General features: G+C 33.2%; 1 protein-coding gene across 1 annotated transcript in view; it reads right to left on the bottom strand.

Moving 5' to 3' along the window:
• LOC106664904 (probable G-protein coupled receptor Mth-like 1) overlaps window positions 1–21,057 on the bottom strand; it is a 101,581-nt gene extending 80,524 nt beyond the window's left edge. Inside the window, exon 1 of the mRNA XM_014390976.2 lies at window positions 20,045–21,057. Coding sequence (XP_014246462.1) covers window positions 20,045–21,008 — 964 coding nt within the window. The 5' untranslated portion in view covers window positions 21,009–21,057. The remainder of the gene's footprint in view (window positions 1–20,044) is intronic.
• Between the last annotated feature and the right edge of the window lie 345 nt (window positions 21,058–21,402).

Genomic DNA, 21,402 nt, shown 5'->3' with positions numbered 1-21,402 from the left:
GTCCTTAATATTACAAAGAAAAATTTGTTTTTCTTACCATCAGACTAACTTTATAAATTTACATTAAAAACCAGGGATTAGACCATTTCGCAAAAAAAAAAAAATCCAAAAACTTCATCAACTTTAGACGAATATATCTACATAATTAAGACTTTGATGAACAGATCTAAAAAATAAAATATTACTGTCATTCATTTAAAATTCAATCTGTTCCAAAACTCAGTATTATTTTCTAATCTTTGATGAGAGAGGCTTGATTAGAACGTAAATAACATATAAAAAAATCTGACTGGAAGGAAAAGCAAAGAAGATTGATCAGAAATGATCAATCGAGGAATTGACGTTGGATATTTTGCGTGAAGCCGATTCGTGTACAGAAATTTTACACTCCGACGGTGGCACACTGCGAGAATAGACGGACCATGCTCAAATGAAAGGGCTGGGGTTCAAATATTTCCTATAGATCTGTTCCAACAAAGAACGGACCTGATTGATCAGAAACGCACAAAAAGCCACAGAAACGTTTACACGACAGGTTAAAACGTAAAAAATCCTTTGACACAGCGAAACTGTACGAACCAGAATGTCCAGAAGATAAATAACTGACATGGAGTTGGTTGGATATTTTCTTTGAAACAGTAACAATGGAAAAACTAGACTGATCCGAAATGAACAATTGTCAGTTTGAGGTCGTTACGAATTTTCTTGAACCGACCAGCGGAAACGGCGAGAATATACGGACCAGAATGAACGTAAACGATGAATTGTGAATTTTAGGTCGTTTATTTTTTTTCAAGCTCATTTGAGCAGTAAAAACGGCGATAATAGGCGGACCAGAATGACCTGAAACGATAAAATGTTAATTTTAGGTCGTTTATCAAATTTTTGTTAAACCGATTTAACCAGTAAAAACGGCGAGAATGTGAGGACCAGTATGACCGGAAACGATACTTTTCAATTTTAAGTCGTTTGTTTATTTTATTTTTTACTTATTTAACCAGTAAAAACGGCGAAAATATGCGGACCAGAATGACCTGAAGGATACATTTTTAATTTTAGGTCGTTTATTTATTTATTTTTTTACTGATTTAACCAGTAAAAACGGCGAGAATACGTGGACCAGAATGACAGGAAACGAAACATTTTTAATTTTTGGTCGTTTATTTATTTATTTTTTATTGATTGAATCAGTAAAAACGGCGAGAATTTGCGGACCAGAATGACCGGAAACGATAAAATGTTAATTTTAGGTCGTTTATCAAATTTTTGTTAAACCGATTTAACCAGTAAAACGGCGATAATTTGCGGATCAGAAAGACCGGAAACGATACATTTTTAATTTTAAGTCGTTTGTTTATTTGATTTTTTATTAATTTTTTACTTATTTCACCAGTAAAAACGGCGAAAATATGCGGACCAGAATGACCGGAAACGATACAGTTTTAATTTACGTCGTTTGTTTATTTTTTTTTGTTTTTATTTTTTTACTGATTTAACCAGTAAAAAGGCGAAAATAGGCGGACCAGAATGACCGGCAAAGATACAGTTTTAATTTTAGGTCGTTTATTTGTTTATTTTTTAACTAATTTAATCAGTAAAAACGGCGAGAATACGCGGACCAGAACGACCTGAAGCGATCAATTGGGAGTATAAGTTTGTTTATTTTTCTTAAAATCGATTCGACCAATACAATCAGCGAGAATAAACGGACCATAAAAAAATATACTCAATTGTGATTTGGGTGTTGTTTATGTTCTTTAAAACCGATTCGGGCAGTGAAAACAGCGAGAATAAACAGACCAGAAAAGAAAAAACAATTAATTGGGAAACATAAGGAAAATTAACGGACCAGAGAGACCAGAAATGTTCATTTGTGGGTGTTAGCTCCTTTTTTTTTTAAAACGAATTCGACCACAGAAAATGGCGAGATTATGCGGACCAGATCATTTTCGTATGAAGGAAAACCAACTTAGCTGACCTGCAAACAAATCCGACAATTATAAACTATTATAAATCTTCTTTATCTTTCAAACAACTCTCCGTATCAAACTAATTATTTATCTTGTTAATGGGTTATTCTGCGATGTTCAATTCATATGATTGACTGATGTTAGTATTGCTCATTAGTCATTAACTCATTAAAAATACTTTACGACCTAATTATATTTATTCTATACTTACTATCATTTTTTTGTGCATGTGTGTTTCCTTTGAAATAGGAGAGAATTACCATTAATTCAGAATTTTTGTCCTGAGTATTATTATTTTTTATTTATATCCTGAATCAATACAATTTTATTAGATAATTTACGAAATTTTTTAAAAATATGTTAAACCCCTTGACCCTATAGTCACTGTCCACGCCGTAGTACCTACGACTACCACCCACGATGCACTGATACAACCTCCCAAGTTGACACAGATAGTAAAAATTTCGCTTGTCTTCAGTATCCATCACAAACTGCATAATGTAAAGATCCGATATTCTAGTATACCGTGGGGTGTCTGTGAAGAAGAGAAAGTATTAGTGGGCATAATCAGCAGCTAAGGGATGTAGGACATCCAGATAGATCACAAGGAATGGTATGGAATGGCATGGTAAAAAGGATACTAGGTTGTGTTCCTTGGCACTACAGCCTTCTGGCTGATTGTACCTTCCTAGTTCCATAGTTCAGTGCGAAAGACTCAATCCTTCTCTTTAGAAGTATTAGGTCATTGACTGTCGCTGTTACAATCTGATTCCCTAAGTTTTTTTTCGTATGTTAGGTTAAATCTCCATTGAGCTCTTGCTTCACATGCGAAAATGATGAGGGTGGCTGTTTCCTCCTTCTCATTTTTTCTCAGATGCCAGTGGCTGGTTAGTCACTCTTCTAAGTTTAGCCCTCTCCAGTTGCAGCAGTGATTTTGCCAGCTTGGTGAGGGTTGTTTCATCGTAAGTTTACTGTCTAACACCGCTAGAGTTTATCCATTTCTTCTCTTGCTTTGTTTGGATCCATTCTGCGATGGAGGATTCTATATTTGTTTTTGTTATCCCAAGTTCGGGGCCTATGCATGGTCCTGCAGATCCTCCTCTGGCCAGTCGGTATACTTTCTCATTACCCAAAATTCCTCTGTGCCCTGGCACCCAAGATATCATCAGGTTGTTGTGTTTCCCCAGGTTTTGGAGATTTTGGATGCATTCACAGATTAATTTTGATGAGATTCTTTCACATGCTAATGCTTTCATGGCTGTTTGGCTATCAGATCTTACGAGGATTGTTTTGCCAGAGTGACCTCTTTTAAGATTTTCCAGCTTTGATGGCATGTATTTCTGCTTGAAAGACCGAAGTGGACTTTCCTAACGACTTTGATTGCTTATGTTTTAGGTTTGTACAGAAAACGCCCGATCCGGTTCCATCGTTTGTTTTGGGACCATCTGTACACCATATCATCGTACCTGATGCTCTCCGGTGTTCTTCCTCTCCTTTATAGTCCGTTGGGACTTTGTAGGAAATTGTAAAGAATGTTTTCGGAATCATATAGTCAGTCTCCATTTCTAAGAATGGGTGTTTGATTTTGTTAATTGTGGTTCTATGCCCGATCACAAGGAAGGAATTGAACATATAAAATATATAAAAGAGGTTTTTATCATGAAAGTACAATTATTGGTAGACAGTTTTTTAAGACTTATAGAAAGACTTTTCTTTTGAATTTTTACTTATCGGCATAAAATCCCAGGACGAATATGACAGTTGGGTGATGGTGGTGGTGATCGATGGAGGATACTACAAAGCGAGGTACATAAAAGAACGAGAAACTTCAGACAAATGAAAAAATTGAACAAATGAATTGGGACTTTGTCAAGGTGCTACCTTAAGCCTACTGTTAATTATGGTTATATGCCCGATCTAAAGCAAGGAAGTGAACTTATAAGACTACTATGTTTTCATGATGAAAGTACAATTATTGGATGACAGTTTTTTAAAGACTTTTTTCGTTCTAAAAATAAACTAGTAGTTATCTGTTGACAGTTTAACTTCATGATAATAAAATCTGTGTTGATATTTACACACAAAACTCCGGTTATCGAGGTAACAATTAAATCCATGCTATCGCGTCAATCAACTCAGATAAAGTCAAAACGTGAAAGTTCTATGGCTCTGATATAAGTTGTTGTTTTTTTAAATCATGTGTGAAAAAAGGGTAGCGGCTTATGAGAACCGTGCAGGACAAAGAGCGTGATGAATACAGAAGCCGTAGTGAATAGGAGTCGTCTTAACTCCGGGGCCGTTAGTCATCCGCTTTTGTCTCTTATCCGTCCAACGTAATCTACGGCTATCGAAACTAAATACGGATTGAAAAGACTCAGTCATCGGCTTTCTTCCACTCTAAAAGGCTAGTTATTTCATTGGATATATTCTAAAGAATATCAACGCGAAAGGTTCCTAATGAATCTCGGTGTTTTCGAAATGATTAAAAGTCCCAGGCATTATTAATCGCCTATTTGTCTGCATCAGGCCGAACCCAAAGCACGTACTTTTCACTACCTGCCCTCCTCGGCCGACCTTTGCACGTTTTACAAATTATACGCGTAGCAAGAACAACGTGTCTTACTGATCCAATATTTTTTTACAACGTTGTACAGCCTGTTGGTTAAAAATAGTTCGATTTATTTGATAAAACATTTACAAATTTGACAAAATTCTGGCGATTTTAATCAATAATAAAATTGTTATTTATTAAATCCAATAGAGTTCGTGGTCCTAAGGAATTGGTTGTGATAAAATTGGCAAAAAATTGAAAAAATGGCAAAAAGGAGAGAAAATTCGAAAGGTGGGTTGAGATGGGAAGTTGGCTTCCGAGTGGTACGAAGTTACGATAGCTCAAGTGGTAAAGCAGCGGCGTATTGAGCCAAAGGTCATGGGTTCGAATTCAGCTGGTGACACTGACTTTTTTTATCTCAACCAATACCTTCCATAAAGATTAATTAATTGAAATAAGTTATTTGGTCAATCGGGCCACGAAATCTAATGGATTTAATATTTAAAATGAAGTATATTTTCACTAAACCTCTCCGTGGCCATTTCATTTGTCGCCGAGAATCGAATAGATTGTACGACATTTGAAAAATGCGTTGCCTCGACCTGTTTATATCCCCGACGTAACCCTTGATACGATCTTGCATAGTCAGGAATAGACAAACTTAAATACAAAATTTTATAAAGGATTGCTAATAGTATAAAGTCTCAAGAAAATTCATTTTTCTTAAAAACAAAATCAAAAGAGAAGTTTTATTAAAGCTTATTTTTCAAGCATATGGACAATTCATTAGAGTTCGTTGTTCGAATGACCGAATAAATGGCAATAAGGATAGAAAATTCGAAAGTTGGGTTGAGATGGGAAGTTAGCGTCCGAGTGGTTCGATGTCACGATAGCTCAAGTGGTAAAGCAGCGGCGTATTGAGCCAAAGGTTATGGGTTCGAATTCAGCTCGTGACACTGACTTTTTTTATCTCAACCAATACCTTGCATAAAAATTGTTATTTATGTAAATATATTAAATGAACACGCAATGCACGTTAAAAATCCTCTGAGAAGAATTATCCTGGTCCCCCATCCTCGCTGTTTTGACACAAACCTGCCAAGGAAGATAATAAACGACCATGACCAACGAGGACCGGTAGGATGGCAGAAATAACAAGTAAAAAAAATTGACGGTACTCATCAAAAATAATGGGCAGATGGCAACGAAGCACTTTCTTGGCACTCGGAAGACTTAATATGACAATACGATTCCGCATTCCGTGGCTTTGAAGGTTGGACTTATCACGTTTCCCGTGTTTTGCGAAACGCGTCGTCGAGAGCTTTACCAAGGTGTACAGGGGCGATTTGGAAATCTTGACAAAACGGCGTTTTGACTACTCGATCAGGTAAAATCTACGCAGCGTACGATATCGAGCAAAAAATATCAAATAATCAATAAATATGAAAATTTAATTTTTCTTAAAGCGAGTTGATGATACATCCTTCCACCTTTATAACTTTTTCAATTTTTTCTATCCTCATGATATAATAAGATGCATTTTGGAAATAAATAAATACTAGAAATGATGAATGGTGGAGTGCTCAATTTTTTAAAAGGATAGTTCCTACTCAAAGTAAGTTGTTTTTAACGATCAGGATTTCGAGCTTCTAGCTCATCATCAGGTTGAAGGAGTTCTAAAAACCACGTCTCTCGACATGAATTGTAAAAGGGTAAAAGTCTTGGCTTTTAAGACTTTAATGAATTTGCGAAAACTAGGTTTTGAATGAAGCCAAACATAATGTTTCAATATGGGAGTAAGGTTAAGGGTTTCTCCTTAGTTTGTTATTAGTTTTGACTTGCGTTGATAGTATAATCGTTGTAATGGGATTTATGATTGTTCAAACATTACTTATTGCCAAATATTCAAATGGTGCTTATCATAAACTATCATAATCATAAATATGCGCAGACTTGTGGATTTTGAAGAAGAAAGTACTGAACATTTACAATAATAATAGATTAAGATAAGTCCTTGTTTTAATTTTGGTTTTAGTTAATGAAATGACTTTTATTGTAGTTTTCAAACACTACTTAGAAAAACATAAAATTTATTGCATTTAAAGAAGGAAGAAATTATTTTGAAGGAAGAGATTAATCAAGGGGGTAAGGCAAGGAACTATCCTTAGCCCTAAATCGCTTAACAATGTTTATTATTTGTGGTTTTTCATTTTTATTTCTCGGCATAAAATGCCAGGACGAATATGGCAGTTGGGTGATGGTGGTGGTGATCGATGAAGGATACTAGAAAGCGAAGTACATAAAAGTACGAGAAACTTCAGAATAATGAAAAAATTGAACAAATCAATTGGGACTTTAACAAGGTGCTACCTTAAGCCTACTGTTAATTATGGTTGTATGCCCGATCTAAAGCAAGGAAGTTAACTTATAAGACTACTAGGTTTTCATGATGAAAGTACAATTATTGATTGACAGTTTTGTGAGACTTATAGAAAGACTTTTCTTTTGAATTTTTAATTATCGGCATAAAATCCCAGGACGAATATGGCAGTTGGGTGATCGATGGAGGGTACTAGAAAGCGAAGTACATAAAAGTAAGAGAAACTTCAGAATAATGAAAAAATGGAACAATTCAATTGGGACTTTGGCAAGGTGCTACCTTAAGCCTACTGTTACTTTTGCTGTATTAAAATTAAACTCAAAGTGAGTAGAAATACTTTGATTGAATATATAAAATATATTTTGCATTGTATAAATTCACTTTTCCACATCCAAAATGTAATTGTAATATGTAAACAATGTTTGTAAATCCCAGGCCATTGCATTTAAAGAAGGAAGAAATTATTTTGAAGGAAGAGATTAAGCAAGGGGGTAAGGCAAGTAACTATCCTTAGCCCTAAATCACTTAAAATGTTTATTATTTGTGGTTTTTCATTTTTATTTCTCGGCATAAAATGCCAGGACGAATATGGCAGTTGAGTGATGGTGGTGGTGATCAATGAAGGATACTAGAAAGCGAAATACATAAAAGTACGAAAAACATCAGGAGAATAAAAAAATTGAACATTTCAATATCAATTGGAACTATGACAAGGTGCTACTTTAAGCCTACTGTTACTTTTGCTGTGTTAAAATTAAACTCAAAGTGGGTAGAAATACTTTGATTGAATATATAAAATATATTTTGCGTTGAATAAATTCACTTTTCCACATCCAAAATTTAATTGTAATATGTAAACAATGTTTGTAAATCCCAGGCCCTGAAGATGATCTCAATAAAGATCGAAACGTTGGCACGATTAAGAAAATGTTTTTCTGAAACCTACATCACACCAGACCGCATCTCACGATTTCTAAATTTAAAAAAAAATCTTTAAAAAATATACAGGATCAATTGTTAACCGATTCTTAATCCATTTGCCATTTTAACTTATGGATTTTTAAATTATTTTTATTGACAAAAAAGGGTTTTTCTTAAAGAAGATAATACATTTTTCAGTAGACCAGGGAGTTGGTTTTCACACAATTTACTTGAAATATTTTGATATAATTTTTTCTGCAGATTTTTTGGTAATGTTCGTTGCAATATTCTGCATTGCTTATATGTGTTTTTCCGATGTTTACTTAATGTTTCACCAACATGTATTTATGTATCCCTAACCATCCCTAATTATGAAATTATGCTGTCTATGGCGATTAAGAAAAATCTAATCTTTTGGGAAAACTACATGATCGATTAATTAAGCATAATCACATATGTTCTTTGAAGGACACGATTTTCGTGGTTGTTTTATCTTGTAGTGTTGAAGAAAAAAAAAAAAGGATTTAGATCTCCAGTTTATTAACCTCGTTTTCAAAATTGCATATAATTCTTCATGTCTGGTCCTGTTTGTGGGGAGTAGAAGGAACAGTTCGATCGTAAATTAACAAAGACGGTTTTATGCAACGGACCAGCATAAATACATAAATAACTTGCCCGGTGAGTTCAATACACCCTGGTGCATTTTCAACGAGGCGTTTATTGAAAATGTCAATTGAAAAAGACTAACATTAACCACGGATTGCCTGTCAGTGGGTCTACTATTTTTCAATTGTCCGATGATTGTCCGACTGCCGTCTCTGATCGTTGACCCCATGGCGAATTTCCTCTTCCAGCGCGATTATTTTCCGATGTTGGACCCGTTTCAAATGCCAACACTTCAAGTTTCATCGAAGCGAGGGATGGAAAATCCGACGAGTTGTGAAATCTGTTTATGACCGGGCTGATCAATCTATCTTAGATCGGATGGATAAACAATCGTTCTATTAAAGTAGGAGCCTGAATTTTTTCAACGTCTCACTTCCTAATTTCGTCCGTTTTGTTAATAAAAGGAACGAATCGATTGGAATGATGATGCGTAATATAACATGTCAATTTGGAGATTTTCTACTTCCTAAGTCAACAGTAGAAATAAATTTTAACTACACTGGAAAATTACTAAAATGAAAGACGGTTAATTTTTTTTTTCCCAAACTTTTTTCCAAACAAAGGCTATACATCAAATAAAGATTGTTTTGCCAAGAAAATTATGAATAACTTAATTTGAAAATAAATAAAAGCTTTAACAATTAAATAATGAAATTTATTGTAATTTTGTCCTTTCTTATCGATCCGGTCCGCCTGCTCTCGATGTAATAATTCTGGTCTAGGAATTATTACTCATAGGATTAAAACTTTGACTTCCTTATAAATTCTTTAAAATTATTTTTCATTGTTAACAAAATGAATACATGTGAAGATGAAAATTTGGGTGTACGGCAAGGATGTGTCTTTAGCCCTATGTTACTTTTGGTTTGTCTTGCATAAATTTTTTGGATTTAAGATCTTGTATATTCAATAAGCGTTCAGAAATGAACACAAACGGATTATTGTATTTTAAAGAAAGAAAAAAACAAATTTTGATATTAATACCAATCTATCTAAACCAATAAACTAACTTAAAAAAATCCAAAAAGGGCTTTATTTAAAAAAATTAAACAGGTAAAAATCATGAATACTTCAAAAAATTTATGCAACTTGACAAAGTAACTATTTTAAGTCTAGAAGTGGTTTTATTTCAAAAAAATATTCACTGGCGAAACTTTGTGAAAAATACCACAAAGTAATTTAAGACAGTCAGAATTTTCTCAAAAGTAAAAAAGTAAGTTGAGGATGTTTTCTACAAAATGCACTAATTATGTAACTTCACCAAGTCCAGAAAGGGCTTCAAAAATAAAATCGAAATGGTAAATCCATTTGTATCATTTCATCGAATAATTTAAAAATTAAAAAATTGTTCAAAAGTGAGCAAAGTTTTGTACAATCCAATGGAATAATTTGAGAAATTACTCAAAAGTAAGAAAAGACAGTATAGGATATTCTTAAGTATTTTCCATTTCAATTTATTATTCATTTAGTTTTGTACAATTTAATGTAATAGTTCGATAAAATTTTGATATTAATACGGAGTAAGGCAAGGAACTGTTATTAGCCCTATACATTTGCTTTCTTTTAATAATATAATTAAAATTTTACATTTTTATTCGTATTTATCTCTTAATTACACAAAATATGAATATTATTATGAATGTAATGAAAGATGAACGTAATATTTTAGGCTTTTTGAAAGGTATTGGTTGAGATAAAAAAGTCAGTGTCACGAGCGGGATTCGAACCCACGACCTTCGGCTAGATACGCCAATGCTCTACCACTTGAACTATCTTGACTTCGATCCGCTCGGACACTAACTTCCCATATCAACCTCACCTGTCGAATTTTCCCCTCCTTTTTGCCATTTTTTAAAAATTGAATTGGCTGAGATGGAAAGTTGTGTCCGAGCGGATCGAAGTGGCAGAACAGCGGCGTATTTATCCGAAGGTCGTGGGTTCGAATCCCGCTCGTGACTCTGACTTTTTATCTCAACCAATGCCTTTCATAAAGATTAATTAATTGAAAAAAGTTAATAGGTCAATCGTACCACGAACTGTAATGGATTTAATAATATTTAAGGTTGATGGATAAATCAATCACCTTTGCTTTGTTCTAATAATATATAAAAATTTGTGCATTATTAGTTATTATTCAGTTGTAAAGAGCCAGGAGCTTGAAAAAAACAACATAAAATTTTGGACTTTTAAGTAGGTAGAACATAATATTTTTCATACTAATATGGGAATAAGGCAAGGAAAAGAAAGGCTCTACACCTTTGTTTTGTCTTAAAAATAAAAAAAATTTACATTTTTAATTATTTTTTATTGTCTTAACGGTGAAAAATAACTAGGGCATATAATAGAAATAATTTAAACCTTTGTTTTTGAAGTAGAACGAACTAAAGTTTTTTTAATTAATATGAGAGTAAAGGAAGCAAACTTTCTTACCCCTAAATTTTGGTTTTATCCTAATAATATAGTGAGATTGTGTATTTTTCGTTACTAAGCATTGTCATAATGACCCAGCAATTTGCTAACTTCGAAATAAGAATCTATGGTTTTATAGTAGGAAGGACTTAATAATTAAAGATTAATTAATTGGAGGTGAAACCATAAATATATCACAGACTATTGTTAATTTTGCTTAATTGCAATGAGAAACAGAGTTGTGGATTTTTAAATCGAATTTATTGTCTAAAAGTCCATTAAGCAGTATAAATTTTGAAGAAGGAAAAACTGAACTTTTGATAATATGGGAGTACGGCAAGGAACTATCCTTAGCCCATTTCTACTTTTGCTTTTTCCCAATATTTAAAAGTAACTTGCCCCCAATCTTGCTTAACAAAATCCCTGATATATATACGTAAAACGACAACCATTTTTCGACACTTTATACAAGAACGACATTAATATTTTATGAATGATGTGGAGGGTATACAATACAAGGATAAGTCGTTAGTCCGTTGTTTCTCTAGATTTATATTATTGAAAACATTAGATTTATGGATTTTTATTATCGATTTTTAGCAATAAGGATCCAGAAACAGATGTAAAACTTTGAAATTTGAAGGAAGACAAAATTTAAGGTTAAATATGAGAGTTAGCCAAGGGTTTATCTATAGGCCGTTGTTAATTTCGATTTATATTTTTAATATAATTGATATAATAGGATTTATAAACTTTCAAATGCTAGTTTTGAAACAGAAAAACTAAAAATTTATATAATATTGGATTAAATGCATGTATTCTTAACCCTTTAATATTGGTTTGTATTAATATAGATGTTTTAAAACCTTATTTGCCTCAAAAATTGCCCAGAAAAGAACATAAAATTTGTTGCATATAAAAGGAGGAAGAATTGGATGAGATTAATCTGATTTAAGACAACGATCCTTAGATCTACAGTACCTTTAAACAATATAATTTGTGGTTTTTAATGTTTATTTATGGACATAATATCCCAGGTCGGACCAAAAATTAAAACAACGTTCAGAAGAATAAAAAAACCGAACGGTCCAATATCAAATGGGATTATGACAAGGTCTTATTTTAAGCCGACTGTTACTTTTGCTTTGTTATAGTTAACTGATGAATCCTCAAAGCTGTTTATTGTCATAACGGTTTAAAAAATATAATTTAAAAAATATATATAAAAATAGAAGATGATAAAGTATAACTAAATGTTTTACATGGTTTAAATATTGGTAAGAATCCATTTTTTCCAATCCTTAATCCATTTGTCCTTTTAATTTAGGGATTTTTAAATTATACTTAGATTAAAAGCATTTTTTCTTAAAGAAAGTAATAAACTAGTTGTCTTAAGAGGGTGTTTCTTGGTTTTACTATAATTTACTTGAAAATGTTTTTCTATATATTCTTCATTTTCCTGAGAAAGTTTTGTAAGTTTCATCATCCCCACAACATTCTTGTTTGCTTACATATTCTTCCGAGTTTTACATTGATCAGTCAGCATGGATTAAACCATGAAACTGCGCTGACCAGGATGAAGGAAAATTGCAAACTTTGGGGAAAATTGAGCAATTGGCAAAAAAAAAAATAAATAAATAAATAAATAAACATAAATAAATTAGGCATAATTTTATTTCCTTTATAGGATACAAATTGTATGGTGGTTCATCCTTTGGCCCAGTTCTTTAATTTAAGAATTTCCAGTTTACGAAATTGCCCAGGGTGGTATGCAAATCGGCTGACTTATCAATAATGACCTCAGTTCAGCCGATTTTCGATTGTGGTCTGTGGTCAAAACACAATATCCAACAAAACAACGCAAAGTCCTAACAATTCTACTCTTTCCTTGAACTACATACTTCTCTTCCTACAACCTTCTTCCTTCAAACCTGGCAGAACGTTTGAAAGTTTAAAATTAAAATTGTTTTTTTGCGAATAAAACCACAAACACAAAGTCATGACAATTTAATGTAAGGATACGTCTTAGAGACACACGAGACAGTGTGCTTATAATTTTTCTACTTTTAACTAATAAGTTATACATAAACGAGTGCTATTTTTAAAAATATTAATATTTAGAAATTCTACAGTATTTAGTTATATAATGCATTTTATACGTTGACGCTGGAATCTTGTTGTTTACTTGTACCTTCTAGTGAATAATAATTGAAATAAAACAAAAAATTTAACATTCATCCGGTTATCGTAATATTTCTTCATGTCAGTTTTGAAAACGATCTGCGTATTCGGATAATTGATTTAAATTGCTATTCTCCGATAATCATGACAATTTATTGCTTCAATTAACCAAAATGGACTAAACGAGATATTAAATATATTTAAAAATCTCTATTTAATCGATTTTTCTTATTTTCATAAAATGACAGTTGTAGCAATAAATAATTGAATAAATGAATATAATGATTCTTAGAAGAAATGTTATCATTGATGGTCACTATGATACACCGAATGTTATTTTGGCTTCAACTTTGAAAAATGTTAAGTAATGATGTAAAAATAGTGCTTTGTATTTTATAGTGCAAGAAATTCGCTACAAGATTTTACAATATAACTTTCACAATTTAACAGTAAATCACGTGAAAGTACAATTTTTTCGAATTTTTTGTTCACTTTTACTACTTAAATTAGGTTGTCCTGATAAACTGTGACTATTAATTCCTTTTTAAATTAATCTTAAGAAGAATCAAGTTAGGGTTGATTTTTTAAAATTTGTCGAATCCTGGTCTCAATTAACTTTTGTTTATTTTTCCGTTTGTAGAAGATGGTATAGGAGTTTTACTTTGCATAAAATATAGCATTTTTAATGAATTTTGTTGAGATATCATTCCGATTCAAGACGGAAAAACGTTACTTTTACAATTGTGATGTTAAGTCAAACCTTAAAAACAGACATTAAGACTAATTAATTTGGGTCTAATAACTATTTTTGAACGTTTAATATGAACTGAATTTGGTTTTTGAGATGAACCGAAGTTATTACCAATCTGAAAAAATAACTCACTATTTTTCGAGGTCCGCTTGACCAATTGATTTCATTCAATTAATTAAGGTTTTAAGTTGAGATAAAAAGTCAGTATCACGAGCGGGATTCGAACCCACGACCTTCGGCTTGATACGCAGCTACTCTACCACTTGAGCTATCGTGACTTCAAGGTCAAGTGGTAGAGCAGCGGCCTAATAAAGCTCTCAGTGGCCATTTCACTTGTCGCCGAGAATCAAATAGATACAAGACGTTTGAAAAATGGCAAAAAGGAGGGGAAATTCAAAAATGTGGGGGTGAGATGGAAACTTAGTGTCCGAGTAGATGGAAGTCACGATAGCTCAAGTGGTGGAGTAGCTGCGTATCAAGCCGAAGGTCGTGTGTTCGAATCCCACTCGTGACACTGACTTTTTTATCTCAACTTAAAACCTTAATTAATTGAATGGTACTGTAAAACAATAAAACATTCGAGACTATGTATTTTTGAGAGATGAATTTATTTAACCACCTAGCAATTTTTCCAAAAAGTTCACATTAGAAGAATAACAACATGGAAAAATTAATTAACATTACTTCATCAAAAGGTTCGAATAAATAATGAGAGTTAGAGTAATTAAATAATTATTGAATAATTTGAACAAGTAATTACTCAAAAATAAAAAAAGCCGTTGACGATGGTGCTGCGTTCATTTATTTAACTTCAAATTAATCATAAAGAATTGAATAAGCTTTACGCAAAAAATTAAACTGGTTAAAGGTTATTGAATGTTTACTCAAAAGTATCGGGTTGTCCGGAAAATAATGCAGGATTTTAAGTTTTCATTAAAAAAAATCTATATAAAATATTCTGTTTACGTTTACAGGATTACTCATTTGTATGAATGTCAACACTTATTAATCCTCTTCCAAATGATATTGTTTGTTTACCTCTGTAGCATTCCGCTACTTGGAAATAATTCAGTCATCCTTATAATGTCAAAGCGAGAATTTCGTACGATTTTCTTTTACGAGTTTAAACTCGGCCGAAGCGGAGCCCAAACGGCTAGAAACATTAACCAAGTCTGGGGCGAGGGTTGTGTTAATGAGTGCACTGTGCAAAGGTGGTTTAAAAAATTTCGGGAGGGAGATTTCAGCCTTGAAGATGAAGAAGGTCGTGGAAGGCCTTCCTCTCTTAATGATGATGTTCTGCGATCAGTGGTGGAAGAAAACCCCAAAACGACTGTTCGAGAACTTGCAGAGCAACTCAAAGTCAGTAAAACGACCGTCGCTGACCACCTCAAGGCGATTGGAAAAGTGAAAAAACTCGAAAATTGGGTTCCACACTCATTAAACGATCGCCAAAAAAATCAGCGCTTTGATGTTTGTGCATCACTTCTTTGTCGAAACAAAAATGACCCATTTCTGGCCAGAATTGTTACATGTGACGAAAAGTGGATTCTCTACGATAACACTAGACGTTCTGGACAGTGGCTCGACAAAGGAGAAGCTCCAATACATTTTCCAAAGCCCCCAACTCATCAAAAAAAGGTAATGGTTACGGTATGGTGGGCTTCATTTGGTTTAATACACTACAGCTTCTTAAATCCTGGCGAAACCATCAATGCTGAATCATACTGTAACCAAATTAATACCATGCATCAGAAATTGGCAGTAATGAAGCCCTCTTTGGTCAATCGGAAAGGGCCCATTTTGTTGCATGACAACGCTCGACCACATGTGTCACGTGTAACGTCACAAAAATTATTGGAGCTTGGCTATGAAACTTTGCCTCACCCACCCTACTCTCCGGACCTCTCGCCTACTGACTACCATTTTTTTAGACACCTGGACCACTACTTACAACACATAATATTCAAAAATCAAACGGAACTGGAAAATGCATTTATTGACTTTATCAATTCTAAAAATTCTGAATTCTACTCAGACGGAATTAATAAGTTACCAACACGTTGGGAGAAATGTATTGAGAGTATGGGAAATTATTTTGATTAAAGAACATTGCTTTAAAGTAACTAGTTTCTTTTTTTTTGTTTAATACCAAAATCCTGCATTATTTTCCGGACAACCCAATAAATAAGGCCAGTAAGGGTATTCCCAAATTTTTACTCTATTTAACTGTTTTGGTCTGTTCCCCAAGTGTCAAAGAAACTTTCTTAAGTCCCGGAAATATATTATTTAAAAAAAGTTAATTGTCGAAACTTTGTGTATAATTCCATTGAATAATTTGAGAAATTAATCAAAAGTCAAAAACAGTGTTGAGGATGTTTTTAAGTATTAATTCTACTTCACTACATTGATTTCCTGAAAAAGATACGAATTAACAAAACCAATAAACTAACTTTAAAAAAACCAAAACGAGCTTTATTTAAAAAAATTAAACAAGTAAAAACCATGAATACTTCAAAAAATTATGTAACTTTACAAAGTAACTATTTTAAGTCTAGAAGTGGTTTTATTTCATAAAAATATTCTCTGGTGAAACTGTGTATAATTCCACAAAGTAATTTAAGACATTCAGAATTTTCTCAAAAGTAAAAAAGTAAGTTGAGGATATTTTCTACAAAATACACTAATTATGTAACTTCACCAAGTCCAGAAAGGGCTTCAAAAATAAAATCGAAATGGTAAATCCATTTATATCATTTCATCGAATAATTTAAAAATTAAAAAATGGTTCAAAAGTGAGCAAAGTTTTGTACAATCCAATCGAATAATTTGCTAAATTACTCAAAAGTAAGAAAAGACAGTATAGGATATTCATAAGTATTTTCCATTTCAATTTATTTCAATAAAATTTCAATAAGTGGTGAAAAGTTTTGTACAATTTAATGTAATAATTAGATAAAATTTTGGAAGTACGCAAAATTAATTTCTAAGCTTTTGTCTACTTCACTACGTTGGTCTTTCTAAAACGTACTAATTAACCTCACCAGTCCAGCCAGTCTTTAAACACACAAAAAATTAGACTGATAAAGTCTCTTGTATAATTCCATCTAATAATTTGCTAAACTAACAAATTACTCAAAAGAGAAAAGACAGTACAGGGCGTTAATAAATTTTTAGCCTACTCCACTAGTTAGAAGTTTTGTCATAAACAAATTAATTGTACCAAGTACAGTTTATTTCAACAAAAATTAGAAAAAGTAATGAAAAGTTTTTCAATTTTACACATTCACTAGAGAAATTCAGGAATTACTCAAAAGGAAAAAAAAAAAAGGTTGTGGATGTTTTTTTGATTTTTACTCTATTTCACATCATTGATCTTTTTCTCAAAACGTACTAATTAATAATATCAAGTCCAAAAAATCTTTAAGCAAAAAATTATACCGATAACTTACCTTAAAGTGATTAATTAAAAAAATTAATTAAAAGCGAAAAGAAAGTACAGGACGTTAATAAGTTTTTGCCTACTCCACAAGTTTGAAGTTTTGCCCAAGAAAAAACAAATTAATTATACCAAGTCCAGTTTATTTCAATAAAAATTTAAAAAAGTAAAGAAAAGTTTTCAATTCAATATATTAACTAGAGAAATTAAGAAATTATTCAAACGTAATAAGACGGTTGAGGATGTTTTTTAGTTTTTACTCTACGTCAAAACTGATTTTTCTCAAAACCCAATTAACTATACCAAGTCCCGAAATCCTTAAACAAAAAGTTAGAGGGAAAAAATCACTTGTTCAATTCCATCGAATAATTAACATATTAACAAATTCAAAAATGAAAAGACAGTACAGGATGTTCGTAAGTTTTTACTCTATTCGCTAGTTTGAAATTGCGCCAAAAATGTACTAATTAAAGGACAAGCAGTTAAACAGAAAATACTTTATTTAAAAAGAAATATTAATCTCTAAAACATTTCGGATAAATTAAAAAATGACCCAAAAATTAAAAAAAAAACAGTAGGAGAAAATATCTTTAATTTTTACTCTACTTTGCTACTTTGATTTTTATTAAAATGGATCTACCTTTGCCTAGTACAAAAAAGACTATTTATGGTGCCCTATGACGTATTTACCAAAAAATAAATAAAATAATCTAGTAAAATTTCAATAAAATTCGATTAAAAACTTTAAAGAGCAAAAAACAGTTGAAACTGTTTCTAATTTTTTTCCTACTCACTACTTTGAACATGCGCCCAAAATGTACTAATTAAAGGACAACCAGTTTAACAGAAAATACTTTATTTAAAAAGAAATATTAAACTGAAAAACTTTTCGGATAAATTAAAAAATTACCCAAAAAATTAAAAATATAGTAGCAGAATAACTTTAGTTTTTACTCTACTCTGCTAGTTCGATTCTTAATAAAATTGATCTACCTTTGCCTAGTACAAAAAAGACTTTATTTACCAAAAAATAAATAAAATAATGTGTGGTGATTAGTGACCGTTAATCGATTTCTAAATAAGTTTTATTTACTGTTTACTACTTTGAACTTGCGCCCAAAATTTACTAACTAAAGGACAACCAGTTAAACAGAAAATACTTTAGTTAAAAAGAAATATTAAACTGTAAAACTTTTCGAATAAATTAAAAAAATACCCAAAAAATTAAAAATATTGTAGCAGAATAACTAGTTTTTACTCTACTCTGCAAATTTGATTCTTATTAAAATGTACCTTAGTACAAAAAGACTTTATTTACCAAAAAATGAATAAAATAGTGTAGTAAAGTTTCCATAAACTACTAACGAAGAAAGAACTTAAAATTTTTACTCTATTTCACTAGTTAACGAAGGATGTTTTTATGTGTATACTGTATTTTACTAATCTACACTTTTGCCTAAACTGAACCAGTTAATTGTCCTAAAAACGCTTTATTTTAATAAAAATTGGATTAATTTGAAAAATCCCGTACAATTAAATTGCATAATTTGATAAATACCACTAATGAATTCGGACCAGTGTGCATATCCTTTCATAAAACTTTTATATAAAAAACGGTTTTTTTCCTATATCGTATACATTTTTCACTTGCATTTCACGGTGGACTCTCTCGCCTTAATGTTATTACAACGTCGGACGATCCGACGAAACGGTCGTCTTCGGGCTGTCAGGTGCGGTAAGAGAGGAATGCGCATTCGGTAATTTTTTTATTTCCACGTCACGGCGAAACGAAACGGACAAGCGGTGTGAACCAACAGTTAAACGGACACAAGAGACGGGACGTAACATTTTTTTTTATCCGGATAATCAACGGTATTATCTTTCGCGGTGGGCCGCTTAATCTCCCTGCGATCACTTTATAAAACCCAGAATCAATTTTACAATAAGAAATCAAAATAGTAGATAATAAACAGCATGACTATAACATATAAACATAAAGCAATAACAGATTATCGTTGAATTCGTATATTTTTATTGGCACTGACTTGTCAGTTTAAGGTCAATACTGACCAAATTATTCTAAACGATAAAAAATCAAGTTTTAGTAATTTAGGATTTTATATTTTGCTGTAAAATGCAAAGCTTTGCTGTATTTTTGTTTTTGCTTTTGTTTACAAATTTTGTTTATTTATCTTTCTTCCGCCAATAGGATTTCAATGCATTAGAAAGTTTTCTCTGTTTGACGGGAGAAAGGCGAGGATTTATTTATTTTCTTTTTTTTGAAATGCTCTTTCGTTCTTATCAACCGACATAAAAATATTTATTAGAAATGAAGGAATTTAGCTTCATTTTTGCTCCTTTGGCGCTAGATTTGATCGACTTTGTAGTGTTTTTAAGAGTTTTGACCATGGACAGCGAAAGAAAGGAGAGATGATTCGATAATTTGATCTATTATAATTTTTAAAGACAGATTTTACATAAAAGATGATGGAAGGAAGACCATAATCTTCATTGTTCACTAACCACCATTGACACAGTCTTCGATCAGACCAGAGGTTATTCAAACAATTCACGTTCAAGAGCATTCTTTGTACTATTAGTTTATAGTGTATAAGTTATTGTTTATAATGCACAGAAAATGGCTTGATAAATATTAGAATATTGATAAGAGATAACAATGTTTGTTTTTAATCGGCTATATCCAAATTCTGTATGGATTAAAACATGGAATTGTTGATGTTTGTACTAAGATAAAAGAAGACAATTTTTCTGTACTCACCGATGAAAACACAGCCGGGTCCTTGAAGCGCATCGCCGGAAAGTTGAGTGACCGCGAGCAGTAGGTCGCCGATAAGCAAGCAGGCGACGTGGTTCGTCTGACACCTCCAGTGAAGTACGTGATACGTGCTAGGAAGTAGGCAGGAAGCGATGAGCGTCACGGCGAGGAAGAAGACGGACAGGAAAAAGCCCAGAGGATAGAGTGTGAATCTGATGTCGTTGTGCCTTTTGGAGCCGGTTTCGATAGGCGGGCAGGTGAACACATGCACCGGACCTTCTAGGTTCTCCTCGATCTTCTCCAGGCAAAACTCGTCGGGCGACAGCTTTCTCCCTTCGTCGTCTTCCAGAGTGCCGTTCTCTTTCAACCAGTGTGTCAGATTGAGCTTACCCCCTATGACGAAGTCTGGACCCTGCCCGGGACAGTCGGGGAACTTCTGAACCGTGTTAAGATGCATGAATTCCCAGTGGGTCGCTTTGGTGAGAAAGCAGGCCTTCTGCCGCTCGGAATACGAGCCCCCGGTGCCGCAGCATTTAGGGATCAGGATTTCCCGCTCGTCAGTAAAGTTGGTGCAGACCAACGCGCCCGTCTGATCGAGGCAGAACTCGGACGTCTGGTACGCCTCTTTGAACAACGGACTCGTCAAAAGCCGGCCGTCCAAGAGGGTCACGAACGCCGGCGGATCGGGTTTCGATCTGAAGAAACCTATTTGCTGTTTATCCCTGCACTCGGGGCGGCGGACGCTGTATCGCCAAGTATCGGGGACGGTGCCGGGTGTGATGAACGTGCCGTTGTCCTGCACGTAGACGACCGGTGCCCAGCTCCTTTCTTTCACCGCTCCCGTGCATTCCCAGGAAGGGCTCAGCGTCTGGTTCTTCGGACAACAACGGTACACGATCACCTCGGAAAACGCGTCCGTCAAAACGCACGTCAACAATAAGACCGACAGTAGCACAGACAGCGCCATGGCGCAAACAAGACTGGCTTCCTTCTTCGCCCGAGACTCGTTCCTTCCCCTCCTCGGTGCCACCGTTATTCCCTCTCCATCGCCGCTCAATCGCACTTTCACTTCTTCTACCCGCTTTGTGTTAATCTAAACTATTTCCTCTTTTTTATTAACATCTTTTATATAAAAAACAAACGGGTTAATGAATTCGACTGTACAAAACTTCGCGATTATCTTCGTTCAACACCAAAACATCATTAGTCGACTCATTCAACGAATCTTCACCAATCCATTCACATAAATAAAACACATTAAAACAATCATCGTCCTTCACCTTCCTTTTTCTACAATATAACACATCGTAAAAACTAAAATTACCAAAAAACCACTCATTCTCAAACTGTTATCTTTTTTA

The sequence above is a fragment of the Cimex lectularius genome, unplaced genomic scaffold (assembly GCF_000648675.2).
Source record: "Cimex lectularius strain Harlan isolate CLEC.00 unplaced genomic scaffold, Clec_2.1 scaffold52, whole genome shotgun sequence".
NCBI classification, from domain to species: domain Eukaryota; kingdom Metazoa; phylum Arthropoda; class Insecta; order Hemiptera; family Cimicidae; genus Cimex; species Cimex lectularius.
This window is presented reverse-complemented; position numbering and strand designations above follow the sequence as displayed.